Genomic DNA, 17,706 nt, shown 5'->3' with positions numbered 1-17,706 from the left:
CCATCCCCTGGGCAGCCCCTCCGCCACGGCGGGTTGCACTCCAGCACCAAGAGGCCCGGCCAAAGCCTAAGTGCTCGGCTGCCTTAACTCTGTGCCTCCACCTGCCGGCAAGGCCGCACCATCCTGCAGAGTCAGCCCCAGGAATCTTCCTGAGTCCTCCCTGCCCCCTCCCTCCCAGATGACGGCTGCGACAGGTCCCAGACACCAGTCATGCTGCCTCTACATCCAGAGCCCCCGCTACACGGGCAGCCCACCGAGGCCACATTTTCTACCCGGGACGGGCCCTCTGGCCAAAGCTGGTCCCGAGGTAGCCAGTCCATCCTGGTGACAAGCATCCTATGGCTTGTCCTGCAGCGAAACAGGAGCTGGGCCAGACTTACCTGTTCACGTGTTCATTCGCTTCCTCTCTGGAATTTGAGCAGGGACTCAAGCAGGTGGCAGCAGGTGCCAGAATCAAGAGGTTTTTGATTAAGGAGCACCCACCACGTGAAACCATGCAGTTGACTGAATGCATAGAGCAAAGGTTCTCGATTCTAAGGAAACTCACGGGAGGAGTGTACCAACTGCTGCCGTAACCCCCACAAACCTGGAGACTCACAGACAGGGCATCTTACCGTTCTGTAGGTCCCAAGTCCGACGGGGGCCTCGCCGGGCTAACACCAGGGTGTCGGCGGGGCCGTGTTCCTTTCCAAAGGCTCTAGAGGGGAGGCTGTTTCCTGGCCTGCGTCACCTGCGTTCACGGGCTGTGGCCCCTTCGTTCCTCTTCGAAGCCGGCAGGACCTCATCTGAGCCTTCGGCCATCACGTCTCCTTCTGACCCCAGCCAGGAAAGGTCTCTGTTTTTAGGACCTCGTGGGATGGGACTGGGCCCACCCAGATAGTCCAGGAGAATCTCCCCATCCGGGGTTCATCTGCAAGGTCCCTTCTGCCACACAGTGACAGGTGGCAGGGACTGGGATGAGGCCGTCTTTGGGGAGCCAGCGTCTTGTCCAGCACAAGGAGCCTGCTGGAATGCACGCTGCCAGGCCCAGACTGCAAAGGTGCTCATCCAGGAGGTTCTTCTGGGATGGCCTGGACAGCCCAGGTAGCCCAGAAGCGTGCGGTCTGCAAACCAGACGGCCAGCGCGCACAGGCTGTGGGGAGGGAGGCGTGCAGCAGGCGTAGTCATTGCGGGTTCCTTCCAAGCGGGGAGCCCTCGAGCCGGACGTCTCAGGGGTCTGAGGGTCTTCAGAGCGGCCTGGGCCCTCCGCTTCTAGACAAGCTGGCTGTGCTCTTGCCCCTGTTCTTGGCGACACAGACCCCCCATCGGCTGGGTTCCATTAGCACAACACATGGTCTTCCCTCCACCAGGGGGAACACCTGCGGGAGGTCTGTGAGTCCCACCTTTGAGTTCGCGGGCTGGCTGCGGGAAGAGCGGGGTGGGCACAGGGAAGGTTCCAGGCAGCAGAGGAAGAACAGGGACAGCACAGTTAGGCGGGGCAGGTGCCCGGGGAGGCCCTGCAGATGTGGGGAGGTGGGGCAAGAACCGATGCCTCCAGCTTTGGGAAGAGGCCTCTGGAAACCTGCCCATATGAGAAACCGGAGCACGAAGGAGCTCTGGGCCAAAGGAGACCAGCAGCAGGGCAGGGGTGAAGACGCTGGTTGGCCCGAGGGAGGAACCCAAGATCGTGAGAGGGGCCGGGACGGAGGGGAGGATGGCGGTGCTGGAGGACGGCAGCTGACCTGTGCAGGGGCCACAGGGACACAGGCCAGGTGCACAGCAGCGGCTGACGGAATCAACCACAGACGCCCTGAAACACCGGGGGACAGTCTCGAGGGAAAACGGTCCGGGCCAGATCCATGGAGACCCCAACACTCCAGAGCGGGAGGAGGAGAGGAAGGAGGTAGAACAGTGAGAAGTTAAGACAGGATCGGGAGGGAAAACCTCAGAGTCATGGAGGAGTAAGTCAAGAGCAAGGTCAACCTGGCCAAACGCCCCGGAGAGAGAACACACAGGACCTGATGCGGCAGCAGGAGGCCCCTCCGGGAGGTGGCTCTGGTCACTGTCAGGGTCACGGGCTAACCCACAAGCTAACTGCCGGTGCCTGCAGACAGGCCGTCAAGCCAACAAGCAGGCGCCAGGAGCCACAGAGCCGCTTCCGCTCGGCAGCGCACTCCGTGCCAACACGTCTGGCCTGTCCTGCGGACCCTTCACGTTCAGCCACCCTCTACCCGAAACCCTGGCTGTCAAACAGGATGGCTGCAGACAGGGCCCAGGACAGCCTCGGGAGACTTCTGCCGCACAGGAACGTCTGCGTATTCTTGAACTCCCGAGCACGCAAGCATGTCACAGAGGGAGCGGGGTGCGTGGCAGAGCGGGGCAGGGGCTGGAACACTAGCCGCCCCCCCAATACCTTGAAAGATACACAAGCCCCCCCCCCCCAAACCTCTGAAGACTCAAACTGGAGAAAAGGGGGTCCCGGAATTGACCCAGATCAAATTGCATGGGCTCGACAGAATGGGGACTCAAAACAGAAATTCATTAACTTGAATGAAGGGAAAAGAGAGAAGGTCTTACTAATTTCGCTCCTGAGCTGTGGGTTGAGATCCACACCTCCTACGTGTGTTTGGGAAAAGCTGGTTCTCTGCCTGACACAGACTTTGCCATGTGAGTAATCTGTTCAAACTGCTCGGGAAAAATCTTTTCTGACAGAATGAGTCTCTGAGATTAGCGCGCCCCCCCCACCCCGCCCCCCAAACGGCCAGGAACACAAGCGTCTCTACTCTCTGCTGCCCTCTGCTCCGAAGGCTAGCCCCGCAGAAGAAACGTGCCTCTTGGGCTGAGAACAGCTGTGCTATGGGCCCCATGGAGGCAAAATGTGACCCCCTGAAGGGAAGGTGTCTGCTAAGCATATCCAAGTATGCGGTTGCCCCAAACCGAGATTCGGAAATGTTGGCGTACTCAAAAGCTCTCGTTCTGTTCCACCAAAAGCACATCGCCATCCTTGCTTTTGGCTCAGAAAGTGACCCCGGAGAACATAAACCTATCCTTGGGGAGATCAAGAGCTTCCAAAACACGTTCTTAAGACACAAAGGATTTTTGAAATCCTGAAAGATTTTTGTTGACTGAAAAACAGACACAAACATTTTACTGAACTATGTATTTCTACGTAAACAACTCTGTTACAACAAAATCAGGTAAAACTCACAAAGGTATAGAAGTCTTCAAAGGGAAAAATTTCCCCCTTGAATATAAAAAAGATAATTTGCCGAATAACATCATACTGAAATACATAAAGCGAAAACCATTAGAAACAGAAGAAAAATAGAAATTCAACAGTAGTGGGAGACTCATTTTCCTTAGTCTTTAATGAATCAAGTAAGTAAAAATTAATGGTCCATGATATTATAAGTAATAAGGTCAAATTAACACATACAGACTGAATTTTGTTCCCTTCAGAGAACATACCTTCTTTTCCATTTTCCTAGGAATATTAAAATTGACTATTTGCTGGGTCCCAAGAAGATATCAATAAAACTCCAAAATGCAGAAATTGTACAGGCCATTCCCTCTTTGACAGCAAAGCAGTTAAACTTGAAATTTGTAACAAATGTTAAAAACAACAACAGCAAATATAAAATGATCTGGAAATTAAAAAACATAATTTCAAATAACTCTCCGGTAAAAAATAAAGTCGAATCTGAAATTACAAATTATTTATACCTTAGAACACCCTGCCTAAAAATTTGAGGGATATGGATAAGGAAATATTCAGAAGAGAAGTCACAGCCTTATAACTGCTAGTACCTGTGTCCATTATTTAAACAAGAAAAAATTAAAATGGCATTCAATTTGAGAAGGTGAAAAAATAAAGTAAGTAACAAAAAATCATAAAATGGTGGAGTAAATTAGGATTTAAGTTCTTTGAAAAGACTGATAAAATAGAATAATCCTGGGAACATGCATACAAATAAAGGGAAAGAACAGACACACAACGTCATGAATGAGAAAGAAGAATACAACAACTCCACACTGGCAAATAGGAAAATCTTAACCATCTTTATTTAGGAGTTAAATGGCCCAAAACTCACAGAATAGGAAGAAAGTTTGAAGAGACCAATGAGCCTGGAAAATACTGGAAAAAATGTCAAAGAATTATTTCCTAAAAAGGCACTAGACTTGGGACAGTTTTACATAGGTTATAAAAACTTCAAGGAGCAAAAAATCCTAAATATTATTTAAACTGTGTCCAGGGCATAAAAAAAAGAGAGCAAGAACTCTCCAAGTTCTTATTTGTTTGTTTTAAAGTAAGCTCTATGCCCAATGTGGGGCTCAAACTCACAACCCCGAGATCAAGTCACATGTCCTACCCACTGAGCCAGCCAGGCACCATTTTGTTTGTTTTTAAAAGAAGTTAACATAAACCCAACACCAGTACCTGACAAAGGAGAAAAACAATTATACAACTATCCATCTTAACATATGAAAAATTCCAAGATATGAGCAAACCAAGTTTGGGATATTTTTCTTATTTTAAAGCTCTTATTTTTATTACACAAGTAATACACAAGACTTGTAGAAAAATCAGAAAATACAGATAAGAACACAGAGCAAAAATCTACCATAAACTAACCCATCATAAATAACCACTGTTAACACTGAGTGGAGATCTACATTAAAAGAGTAATATACCATGACTAACCCAGGTTTTTCTAGAAATGCACAGAGGGCTCAACATCAGTAAGTCTATTAAAATGATTCATCTTAGGTCATGATAAAAACCATTTCATCATCTCGACAGATGTGCAGAAAAGAAATTTAATAAAATCCTAACATCCATCACTGATGAACCTTTCAGCAAACTAGAAAGAGAAGATATAACTTTATAATATATAAATTAAGAATATCTTACACTGAGTCAAATTTGTACTTTTATTTAAAAAAATTGTTTTAAGTTTATTTTGAGAGAGAGAGAGAGTGTGTGTGTGTGCACGAGCAGGGTAGGGGCAGAAAGGGGAGAGAAAGAGAATCCCAAGCAGGCTCCACACTGTCAGTGCAGAGCCCCATCCCGTGAAGAGTGAGATCATGACCTAAGCCGGAATCAAGAGTCAGATGCTTAACCTACTGAGCCACCCATGTGCCCCCTCAAATTTGTACTTTTAGACAAACACTAGAAGTATTCTTGCTAAGTATATGTATGTGTATATGTGTGTGTGTGTATATATATCTTTATATATATATATATATATACATATACATATATATACACATATATATGTACATATATATATGTGTATGTATATATATATAAAGAAGAATGTAAAATGCCAGCACAATTAAGTATTTGTTACTTAATGTTCTTTCAAGAGTGCTGGTCAATAGGATAAGGAAGTGAAATAAGATAAAAATATGGAGGTGAAATTATCATCACCACCCACAACTATTATCTACCTGAGAAAGGCAAAAGAATTAACAACCAGAAAAACATGAGAACAAAAGAAAACTCAGTGATTGGCTAGTTAAAAAATAAACCACCAACTGCCACGTTAAATAAACCAATATACACACACGCTGCTCTCTGTGCACAGTTACGAATGAGGTAGATTGATACGGACACAGGAAGACGCCTGAGATCTACAGCCAAATAAAAAAGACTCAAATAGTGCAAGAGTTGTAGCATGTGGTCAAAATGAGAAAAAAGAGAAAAAGACTTTTAGAAAAAAAATGAGGCACATGCTGTAAATACGGACTATCTTGGGGCAGAGAGATTTTCATTATGGGGGACTTTCAGTCTATGTTTTTTCCTAATGGGCACGCTTTATACAACTCTCCTATAATACTTTAGATCAGAAAATCAATGGACCTAATTTTCATTTCTCTTAATGCTTTATATGAATAAGCAGTTGGAAAATATAATGAACAAGAGAGCTCATTTACAAGCACAAGCGCAGAAATTACCTATACTAGAAGAAATATACTGAGGAACATACGATTTCATAAATTTACTGAGGTCAGAGTTTAAATATTATAAAGATGTTAATTCTCGCTGAAGAATTGTAGGAGTAACCTATAAATTTTTACATGATCCAGTTTCTGATTCTTCAAAACATTACAAACGATAACAAATTTCTTTTAGAAATAGTAATATACAAAAGGGACTTTTTTTTTGAAAAGGTTTAATTGATGGAGGCATTTACTCTAAATATGGAATGATCCAACAGTGTCGTACCAGTGCCAGAACGTGAACAACGAAAGTTCAGAAGCACACTGAACCATATGTGAGGACTGGGGACAGAGGAAAAATGGAATTTCATATCTGTAGAGAAAGGACAGATTTCCCAGTTTAAGTAAAAAAAATTCCAGATGGGTCATAGATTTAACCTTTTTTTTTTTCATTTTATTTTTATTCCTTATTGATTGGCCTAGTTTACTTATTTTTACTTTTTTAAAATTCTAGTATAGTTAACATGCAATGTTAATGAGAAAAGTGGCCAGAGGGGATGAATAGGTAAAGTACAAAAGTATATTGTCCAGTGAATATTTTTGCTAGGGAGGGTCACACTCTAATGAAAAAATGCATATCAAAACTAGCCACCAGCCCCCACGGTAACACCAGTGTTAAAGGGGGAGTAGGACATTCTCACACGGTGCTGGTAAGAGTCTAATTTGGTATTGTCTTTCTGGAAGGCAATTTGAGGCAATATATATTAAAAGTCCTAAAAATATGCGTACCGTGTTTTGTTAGTCAGCATAGGACATGTTATGCCGCAGTAACAAATCAACCTTGAAACCCCAGGGGCACACACAACACCTAAGGTTTACTGTCTACCCACACCCCACGTCCATGCAGGTGGGTGGGTGTCTTGAGGGGAGCGGGGGCTCTTCCACAGTCATTCAAGGACCCAGGCGGACAGAGGCCCCATCGCCGGGACATCACCCCGTGCTGAGGCGAGGGGACAGAGGCTAAAGCATCCCACAGTCTCAGCCTGGGGGTCTCGCACGTCACTTCTGCTCACAGTTCACTGGCCAGAATGTCACAGAACCCCGCGTGACTTTAAGGGGGCTGGAAAGTAGTCTCCCACACGCCCAGGAAGGACAGGAGGAGGCACAGGGCAGAGTACTGGGTGCACTGCCCACCACGCTGTTGAGCTGGCAAGCCCAACTGTAGAAAATCATCCTAAATATTCTGAAAAGTTTACAAAGATGTTAGAATGAAGGGTTTCATCAACTGTGACAGTAAAAAATCAGAAACCTGAGTAACCTAAGGGACAACCTCTATAGATATTAAAAATGATGGAATTATATCTTTAGTGATATAGAAATTGAGTCACAATATGGTGCCACAAGGGAAAAAAGCAAGTGCTAAGACAGTACGTATAACATAACTGTATTTCACGAAAAAAGTAATAAAACATATAAACGCACAGAAAAAAGTCTAAAAAGATATATATCAAAATGTTAACAGTGGTTATAATCAGATGGTCTGATAGGTGATTTTTTCTCTTTTCGCTCATCTGTAGTTTCCTTTTTTTAAAACAAATGTATAGATTATTCATGTACCAAAAATGCATTTAAAAAGGAAAAAAAAAATCCAAACAAACCCTAGTACTCCTGGGAGAGCCCACTCGACCACTTCATACTAATGATTAAATTCTTACATTCGATGTAAGAAATGCCTAATGGCCTGCTACATCACGAGACATCGCTACGACTATTTCAAGTCAGGACCTGATACCGAAAGCGGGACAACGGCCTAACAACAGTGACACACGCCCCGCAGCTGTGTATCATCAGACCTGTCAACCACCTGCCAGAACGTACCAGTCTGGCCTCCACTGTGGTTTCTCTGGGCTCCGGCCAGGGGCACCAGGGGTCTGTGTGACTGGGGGGGGGACCCCTCTTTGTAAGGCTCTGCATCATCAGAGAGTGCAGGGTGCTGTACAACCCCATTCGAAACGAAAGACCCAGAAACTCATCTTCTCATAGATTCCAGAACACGGAGTATCACCACCAGGAGTATTAAAGGCTATTCTTTCTTAGGTGTACGTATTTTTCATTTAAAACCTTGTTCTTTGTAGTTTCTCCCATCTCTTTCTCCAACACACACACACACACACACACACACACACACACACACACACACACTCCTAAGTTCACTAGAATGTTCCATCCAGCTACCAAATTATCACCAAAGTCCCCCTCTTGCCTGGCTGGCATTTAAAGAGTAACAATCCTTGAGGCAGGTGTATGGAAAAGACACTTAAAGAACATACATTTCTGTACAGGATTCCCTCTCCATGATGCCACCCCACCACCCCCGGAATAGATAATGTTTTCTTTTGGAGGAAACCACGTACCCAGAATTAGGTTCCTCTTAAACCATGCATATCATTTAAAAATATGTACGGACATTGATTTACAAGCTTCTAGTTTAAATGGTCAGCACTTCAAAATCCAATGGTATTTCAAAGAAAGAACCGTAACTTTTAGAAGGACCGATGGCACAACAACCCACTTTCAGGGATCAGCAAAGAGCGGGGCTGGCTCCGTCTCACAGGGCGGCGTCTTTCGAAGGCCTACGCTAAGTCTGCCTTCCAAGGGTGCACCTGGCCACACATGAGGTCCCCGGTACAGTCCCTGCCGTGCCCCGCGGCTGGCTCTCGTCCCGCGTTGCCCCTGACTTCTACAGAAAAGCAGTCCTTTAAAACGGGCAGATGGCGACGCTTCTGGGAGCACGCGACTTATACTCCGTCCTCCCTGAGTCCACGTTTCCCATGGGGGACCTCCCAGCCAGAGCGCTACCTCTCGCTCTAACATCTCAGGGCTTCTCGCTTGCTGTGCACCCACTGCTCTGTCTCCACTAGAGCCATCAGCAAAGAACTCGACGTGTTCGTGTTTCCTAGATCCGGCCTCTCAGAGCACGGACATCACTGTAACCAGCAGTGTCTCGGAATGACCCCGGCAAAGCCAGAGTCGTTACCAAATGGACCTTACTGTCTATAATGAACGCAAATGTAATTCTAGTTCGCTCATTTATAAATCATCGCTTGCTGTGGACTCACGTTAAAATATGACCACAGTGTGGTCTCATCAGGACACAAGAGAATTTGTTTTCTTAGCGCCAAAAGGTCACCAAGGGAGAAGAGTGGCAAGACTCCCGGAAAGAGGCGGGACCGAGGTCTGGCAGAGTTGGATGCAGCGCCCCCTGGGGCTGATCGCTAGCCGGGTGACAGGCGTGTCACTGTCTGCAAAGTGGGGAATGACCCTGAGAGACCCTCTCACCCACTTGAAGTCTAACGTGACAGCGTGCTGGACGGCGTGGGACTGACGCGCCACACACATTCCAGGTCTCAAGTGGATGCTGGCTCGCTCTCCCTTCACGGCATGACCATACTGCCCCAACCTGTCACTAGGAAGACCTCTCCTCCCCTTGCCAACTGGGTCTCTACTCAGAAGGAAAATTATTTTTCAGGCCCATTACGATGACAGGGTTCCGTGCTGCACGTCCTCCACTTTGGACCCCAGCTTTAACAGATGCAGACAAAAGCCAATCGGGTTTGGGCAGCCAGCCCTGGACGTGCCGGAATCAGGAGGCCTGACCTGGAAACGAAGGGCAGGCTGGCGATGCGTGTCCCAGCAGCACGGCGGGGCCACGTGCTCATGGGGCCGGCGGGGGGGGGGGGGGGGTGGGGTGGGGGGGTGGGGGGGTGGGAGGCGGGCGAGCTGAGCTGCCCACGCTGGCTTTCCGTGATGCCAAGCACAGGACATCAGTGGAGCTGACGCCCTCGTAAGTGAGGACGTGTTACACCGGTTCAGGCAGAGACTGGGATGAACTGAGTAGGTCATTTTCATTATACGGAGCCCACATGCACGGTGCCAGGGGCTGAGTGACCAGGCGGTGTCTTCATGGACCCTCCAGGTTGTCCCCAGGACTTTTTTTTTTTTTTTTTTAAATAAAGTCGGTGAAGAAGCACTGAGATCTTCCGAGAAAAGCAGAAGGAGGGGCAAGGCTAGTGCTTCTGTATGGCTGTTGTATTTTCCCTGCTAAACCCAGTGCCCTCTGAGGAGCCCGTCCCGCTCTTAGCTCCTGGGCTGCAACGCACGAGGCCACTCGCGGGTCCTCACCTCCTACCTTCAGGGTCCTCACCCAACTCCCCAGGGATGGCTGGGCAGGGATCGTGGGCCCTGACCACGGAGGGACACAGCGGTCATGGTGCAACTTCTGCCAACGTCTCCTACCAACAGCAAGATGCAACGCACAAGGGGCTTCGGCAACCCTACCTCCCTGTGAACAGGTCACCCGAGCACGCTCCCGTCAGTCAAGAGGGTCCCTTCCAGACCAGTAAGTGACCTAACACGCAGGAGTGCTGGGCATCGGAATGCTCCAGGCTGAGGTCTCGGAATCCCGGCTGCTCCCAGGCAGCCCCAGAGCCAGTCTGCAGCCAGGTGGTCTGACCTGGCCTGAGAAGAACCCCCTTTCAGCCACTGCTGGGCCAAACCACGGCCAGCCTGGCTTTCTGGTCTCCTGACCAGTAGGGAGCTGCTACCCACTGTCCTGTGCCATCTGGAGCTGTGGGGAGGGCAGGACGGCAGCACCCTACCTCCTGTCACCAAGAGGGCTGCCCACACTTGCCACTGCCCGTGCGCCACGAGCCCGGCATGCTCAGGCAAAGCTGCCCCACTCGGCCTGCAGGCCCCCATCCCCCACTGCCCCGAGGTGCCTTGGTGCTCCAGACGACCGGCCTTCCCTCCTCCCAAATAAGACCTCTCTGCTCAGAGACAGTCTCGGTGGCAGGACTCACCGTAGGGTGTGCGCGCGTGGGCGTGTGCGTGCGTGTGTGTGTCCCACTGCCTCCTCAGGCTGTTTTGTTGTTTATCCAGATTCATCAGAGGGTAGTTCTAGAAACTCTTTCTAGAAAGGGATGCTCTCTTGGTGGTTCTCAAAGCAGGCAGAGGGAGGCAAGGAGGCAGTAAGGCCTCCAACATCCCGAAAGGCATTTCGAAATGCCTGTAGCCAAGGCACGTGCAGGGCACCCAGATGTCCCTGGCCCTGCCGAGAAACTCTGTAAGAGAGGAGAGCTGAACGTCTCTGGTCCCTCCCTTAGCAGGAAGGGAGGCAGGCAGGGCTCCCCTGTTGCTAAGGTCACGGCTCAGCCAGGCTGAGCGGACTCTCCCTCGTGGGCTTGGGCGAGCTCTTTCCCCACACAGGGTCCTGGCCTACATCCCAAGCCTGGAGAAGAAGGGCGGTCCCAGTTCAAAAGGGCCCAGGGACAGAGCACCATGAATGGACCACTGGGGGGCCTCAAACCAGCTCCTGCCGCTTCCGTGGCCACCCGCCCTGCCCCAGGGCCACCCGAGCCCATCCAGAAGCTTGACCACACACAGTGAGTCAAATTCCTATCTGATACTCGCCCAGATCAGCAAAAGGAAGGATTGTTCAACAGGATCCAATGGACCCTGCTGGCAGGAGGCTGGGGGGGGGGGGGGGTTGTCGATTAAAACACTAAGTTCTGTTTATCTGTTTAGTTAAACAAATATTTATTAAGCACCTTTGTGCCAGGCACTGTGCTAGGCGCCCTCACTGCACGCTGTCCCCACAGCACAGTCATCTGCTCAGAAGTTAAAACCCAGGAAAGGAACACTGTCGCAACCCTACGAACTGGGCGTGGGTGGAAGGGGGGCAGAGTGGGTGCAGGCAGTGCCTGTGAGCCCACCCCAGACTTGTTTGCTCTCTCCGGACAAGTCTCTACTAAGCGGCTGCTTTAAAGCATCTCGATTCTTACCGAGAGGGAAGGCGTTACCCCCATGCCCCGCGCACGGGTGCCTGGTGGACGTTCAAACACTCTGAACGTTCTTCCAAAAAAAGGAGGTGGAAAGCGTGTTCCTATTTGTAATAGAAAATCCTTTGCTCAGTTGGTATGGTCGCAACAGCCCTTAAGAAAGATACAAACATCCCTGCCCTGACTACGTAAACGTTTAAGGGAGACCTAGCGCGGGATTCCTGAGTCAGAACCTTCCAGATGTCCGCAGCCTCGCGAGGTCAGGGAGGCGAGAGGAGGCGTGTGTTCCGGAGGGGAGAGTGGACGGCACCACGGGTGTGGAGGCGCGACAAACCACACCTGCACTAACAGAGCGACGCACACGGGAGGACGCCCCAGCCCTCAGCCCCTAGCTGTCGGCCCCCAGCTTGGAGAGGCCGCGGCGGAAGTCGTGCAGGCCGTCGATCTTCGCGTCCAGCACCTCCAGGAAGCTCTTGAGCTCCACCTTCAGGTGGCGCTGGCGGTACTTACTCTCCTCAATGTCCGTCTTGAGGGACCGCACCTTGCCCTCCAGGTTCTGATTGTCTCTCTCTGCCGCCTGAAGGAAGACACACCGGGGGACCGGTCACCGAGACCCCCTCCCCCCGGGGGGCCCGCATCCCTAGCTAAGTCCCCCAGGACGCACACCTGTGCCTGCTGACGTCAGCACAGAACTCGGGGCTCTCCGGTGCACCCCCTTTCCTGATGGTTCCCTGGCAGAGTGTGTGACCAACACCTGAACTGATAAAGGGCGGCTCCACGCAGGACGCAGAGCTCGGGTCCTGCCTGGGGGAGCCTGAGGCAAGAGGGCCTTCTCACAGAGTGCCCAGGGGAGGAAGCCCGCAGGCCTAGCACACGGGGTTTTCCGCCCCAGTCCCAGAACGGTCAGCAGAGACCACATGCTAGTTCCATTCTGAGACAGAGAAGCAGGTCCAACGGGACAGTGACTTGTTTCCCTGGCTCTACGGAGAGGCTCCCGGGCCAGGCTCTGGCGACCGTGAGGAAGGTCAGAGCCGTGCCAGACTCAGGCACAGCGGTCTGGGCACCGGCATCAGGTGGTGTGACCAAGGGGGCAGTCGAGCTCCTAAGGGTCTGGTGGCTGCGAGTCCTTAAACGAGGTGTAAGCCTGTGCTCTTCACATCCAGCAAGAGCTTCATCTTATGGACGTGATCAGGAGTGTTCTGCTCACGTGTACAGGAACCACCGACTAATACGGGGGTCGTTCCTGAAGTGGGGGGACCCTTGGAGGTGAAAGGGGACATGGAAACCCCTCTCTGTGGATTGGGAACCTGAGGCCAGTGCGGGGGGGGGCGGGGCGGGTGCCCAAGGTTAAGTCCAAGGTCACGGGCAAGGTGGGCTAGCACCGGGGTCTTACACTCTCCGCCCTCCCTTCTGCCGGGCTCCTCACCGCCCAAAGACTCTGCAGAGACTTCTGTGGGCGGGAATCAGTCACCGCACGATGATTATTCACACCTTCGCAGAAGTGGAAAAACCAGAAGGCAAACACTGCTGAGTCTGCACCCTGGGGAGGGGTCCCAGATGGCATCTGGCAGGCGGTTACCAACGGCTTTTCAGGACTGGAAAGTCACTGTTCTTTACCGCGGGAGGTGTGAAAAGGGGGAGCCCGGAGAAACGGGTGGCCCCCACGAATGCCTTCCAGTCGGAGCCAAGGCAGATGCGCCCCTCCTTACCTCTAACTTCTCAGAGACGTATTCGCACTCTGACATGAGCTGAGGTATGATTTCACTTTGTTTGCGGAGGTCATTCAACTCCTACGGGGGACAGAGGTTTGAAAAAAAATCGTGAAAGCAAGTCAGATTAAAAAAAAAAAAAAAATAGGGGCGCCTGGGTGGCGCAGTCGGTTAAGCGTCCGACTTCAGCCAGGTCACGATCTCGCGGTCCGTGAGTTCGAGCCCCGCGTCAGGCTCTGGGCTGATGGCTCGGAGCCTGGAGCCTGTTTCCGATTCTGTGTCTCCCTCTCTCTCTGCCCCTCCCCCGTTCATGCTCTGTCTCTCTCTGTCCCAAAAATAAATTAAAAAAAAAAAAAAAAAAAAAAAAAGAAAGCCCTCGTGAACGTCCATGACCCGTGTGCAGCCGACGGAGGCAGCTGTGCTGAGAACATACTGTCTGCGTAACGACAACGGGGATGAAGTTAACACGTAACGCGCGGCCGGGTGTGTTAGGTGTTGTTATCACGTGAAGTCTGCACACCACCACAGAAAAGACAGGTGCTCTTACGATCCCCAACTTGCAGATGGGGAAACTGTGGCTGGGAGGTTTGGGACCTCAGCTGTCCTGCCAACCCCCCCCGCCCCGGGGCAAAAACAACTGCCTGATCGCACATCACCTGTCACAGTTTCTGAGTGTTTTGTAAGCGTCCAGCTCCCCCGCGGGTCGGAGCCGTGGCCTGGCGACACGGCTGGTGTGGGGGCTGCGCAGGGCAGGGTCGGCCCCGTGCTCTGAGCGTTTGTGCCTCGATGCGGCTCTGGGCGGTCCCCCGCGGATGCCCAGGCAGCTGCCAGGCAAGTCACGTGCTCCCCAGACACCGGCCGTGTCCCAGGCATGGACGGCCCCTCCGGCCCACTCACCGTCTCCTTCTCCCGCACTTCGGACTCCAGCTCCTCGATCCTCTGCTTCAGCTGCGTGTTCCTCTCCTTCTCTCTGTTTATCTCGCTGCACTGCTCCTCCAGCTCGTCAATCTTTAACAAAGCAGGGATGCCACGTTACTTCGGTGGTGAAACAGAAGGTCACCACGGCTGTTTATGCTGTCTTTCCAAACAGAACCACAAACTAACCCCCTTTCGCATCTTTCCTCGCGTCTAAGAAGCAACTCCGGGCGGCTGCCCTCCTTCACCCCCGGCAGAGCCCAGTCCCGTCACCAAACCTGGCTTCAGGACGAGCCGGGCTTCCGGTTCTCTCTCTCAGCCAAGGGATAGGAACTTCAGGTTTGCTTTAAAGGATTCCTCACAAGTATAGGGGCCGGATGTCCCATGAATCTATCTACTTCTCCCCATAATGATCGGTACGTCGTTTAATCAGGTCCTGGGTCATTCTGTTTCATCTCAAAGGTTTAAGCCAGCAGGGAAGAGAACCAATCAGCCGTGTGGGACAATGGCCACCAAATGGGACACAGGGACATTTCCAACATTTTAAATCAGGGTGACCTTTCCTTACCGGTGCACGGCAGGAAGGGCCTGCCCCGCGAGCCTCCTCCCGGAGACAGGAGACGTGCAGACTGAACTGGCGAGTCCCCAGAGGTTCATTCTTCTCCCCTTCCCAGTCCTGACCCCCTCAGAAGGGACGCAAAGGCCTCACCACCTTGGCACTGCTGTGTGTCTGATGCTGAGTGCTTCCCAGCGGCCAGAGCGCACGTGCGCGGTAGGAACGCAACCCGCTGGTAACACAGAACCCCACACCGACGGGGTCCGGCAAACAAGCGGCAGGCCTCGAGGCAAAGGGCACTGGGCGGTCACCACGAGGACACTTTCAGAGGTGGCCGGCACACCAGCTCTCGGGGTCTGAACCCCCAGCCACAGGAGCTGCTGGGGACCCCCTGACTTCTACCTTGCACCTGGAGATGAGGTTCCCAATGCCTCTCGTTGAGGGGAGCGGACTCCTCCCGGGTTTGGGTCTGAGACTCAGACGCAAACAGAAACCGACTCCCCGTTTGGAAAGAGCAGCAAAGGGCCACCGATCCCTCTGGCAGGCCACTCGGCCAGGCCTCGGGAGGGAACGCGGAGTCAGCACTTGGCCTGGCGCCCTGGCCGGCAGCACTTACGGCGCCGAAACGAAAAAGACAACACGAGGCAGGGCTCCGCGCCATCCGTACCAAAGGAAGGTGGGGAGACAGGGGGGCGGCTCTGCGGGTCCATCCAGGCCGGGCGGGCGGGCGGCCAACGGGGGAGCGACAGCCAAGTGAACACCAGCCTCCGTGCGATCCCCCCACCCCTCCCCGGCCCGGTCCTGAACTTGACGAAGCAGCCCCCCACCCGTCCACGGCCGCTGTCCCGGCGCCCACCTTGTTCCGGAGCCGATCGTTCTCCTCGCGGCACAGGGAGAACTGGCGCTTCCACTGCTCCACGCTGGCGGCCGACTCCTGAAGCGCTGCCGTCAGCCGGGCGTTACTCTCCCGCAGGGTCTGCAGCTCCACCTCCCACTTCTTCACGTTGGCGGCGCTGCGGGGACGCGGGAGGGGACCGGGTGGCCGTGTGCCCTCCGCCCCGCTCCACCCCACCTGCCACCCCGGCAGTGCGGGGAAGACCCCCTCGCTCCCTCCTGAGCCCTGGCCCCAGAGCCCTGCGTCGTGTCCCGTCCCGTCCCTTCCTGGAGTGTCATGACAGACACTGGCTCCGGGCCATAATAGGCCCCTGTGTCCCCTCCAAGCCCGAAGAGGACTCCAGAGCCAGAGACCAGAGGGCAGAGGACACAGTGACCTTGTGACAGAGGGGGCCCAGGCTGACCTGACGTCAGGGGCAGAGGACGACCACAGGTCTGCGGGACACCTCCATGTGACCAAAACAACCTCGTGTTTGCCCTTCATCCTCTGTGCTCCCTGAAGGAGCTTCAAAAAACAAACTTGGGGTGGGGGGTGCCTGCGTGGCTCAGTTAGTTGAGCATCTGACTTTGGCTCGGGTCATGATGTCGTGGTTCAATGAGTTCGGGCCCCGCATCGGGCTCTGTGCTGACAGCTCGGAGCCTGGAGCCTGCTCCAGATTCTGTCTCCCTCTCTCTTTGCTGCTCCCCCACTTGCGCTCTGTCTCTCCCTCTCAAAAATAAACATTTAAAAAAAAAACAACAAAAAAAAACAGAAGCAAACTGGAATCAGGTTCCCCTCAGGTACTGTTGGCTTTCATGTTCCTCTGTCTCCTGGCTTTGGAGCCCAGCGTGGGGTGTCGTGGGTGCCCCGAGGGCTGAGCCGCACAGGACACATAGGGCAAGCCTGGGATTCTTATCAATCCTGCCTGGCTGAACAACCAGACTTCTGTCTCTAAATGCTTTTTGACGGCGGGGGGAGAGTTTTTTTTTTTTCCCGGTAAGTAAATAGGACTGTATCTCAATAATCTGTGTCACCTTTCATCCCAGTCTCAAGGATCTAGGAACTTCACTGGAAAAGATAAGCTTTCAAACACCATAGCAAAAAAAAAAAAAAAAGGTAAAATATAATCTGATTAATTTCAGAGGTAATGATCGAGAATGTAAGCTGATTTAGAGAAATGGTTTCATGCTCTCTTCCTATAATTCACTTGTTCATTAAGTGGGGATTTAAAAACATTTATTTTTAGGGGTGAAACGTTTTCATCCAGGCAGCGCTGTGTTAAAACCACAAAAGAGTGAAAAGCAGGTGGTATGATGGAAAAATTTACTAGCCGTGGGACCTCAGGCAAGGACTCACTTTTTACCACCTGGGACTAAGTTTCCTCATCTGTAAAATGGAGTTCATAGGACCCAGCTTTTTAATGGGGGCAAGTCTGAGGAGAGCACCTTCTCAGCCACAGGAAGGTTGGGGGAAGCTGGCCAAACCCCCCGCCGGGAGAACGGGATGATTCCCAAGGACAGCAGCTCTGAATATGCTCACAGGGTCAGATAAGCCCAGCCTTCCGGAAAAGGGCCATCTCAAGATACAAAAACATACACATAGCCTGTGTAGTCATTACAAATTAAAGTCATGTTGATATTATTATGGGGATCGTGTTAAATAATTGATACATCAGTTTAGGGGAAATTGATTCTTTCTATGTATGTATGTATGTATGTATGTATGTATGTATGTATGTATCTATCTATTTATCTATCTATCTATCTATCTATTTTTGAGAGAGACAGAGACAGAATGCAAGTGAGTTAGGGGCGGAGAAAGAGGGAGACACAGAAGCAGAAGCAGGCTCCAGGCTCTGAGCTGTCGGCACAGAGCCTGACGCGAGGCTCGAAC

General features: G+C 51.6%; 1 protein-coding gene across 3 annotated transcripts in view; it reads right to left on the bottom strand.

The window, feature by feature from the left end:
• Window positions 1-11,505: 11,505 nt before the first annotated feature.
• The window catches only part of HOMER2 (homer scaffold protein 2), a 93,654-nt gene continuing 87,453 nt past the window's right edge, over window positions 11,506-17,706 (bottom strand). For all 3 annotated transcript variants that reach the window (XM_053888638.1, XM_053888637.1, XM_053888639.1), the window contains exons 6-9: window positions 15,796-15,952; window positions 14,366-14,476; window positions 13,469-13,549; window positions 11,506-12,336 (exon numbers count right to left, since the gene is read on the bottom strand). In XM_053888638.1, the coding sequence (XP_053744613.1) occupies window positions 12,148-12,336; window positions 13,469-13,549; window positions 14,366-14,476; window positions 15,796-15,952 (538 nt within the window). In that variant the 3' untranslated portion in view covers window positions 11,506-12,147. The remainder of the gene's footprint in view (window positions 12,337-13,468; window positions 13,550-14,365; window positions 14,477-15,795; window positions 15,953-17,706) is intronic.

The sequence above is a fragment of the Panthera pardus genome, unplaced genomic scaffold (assembly GCF_024362965.1).
Source record: "Panthera pardus isolate Hobbes unplaced genomic scaffold, ASM2436296v1 HiC_scaffold_23, whole genome shotgun sequence".
Taxonomy (NCBI): Eukaryota; Metazoa; Chordata; class Mammalia; order Carnivora; family Felidae; genus Panthera; species Panthera pardus.
This window is presented reverse-complemented; position numbering and strand designations above follow the sequence as displayed.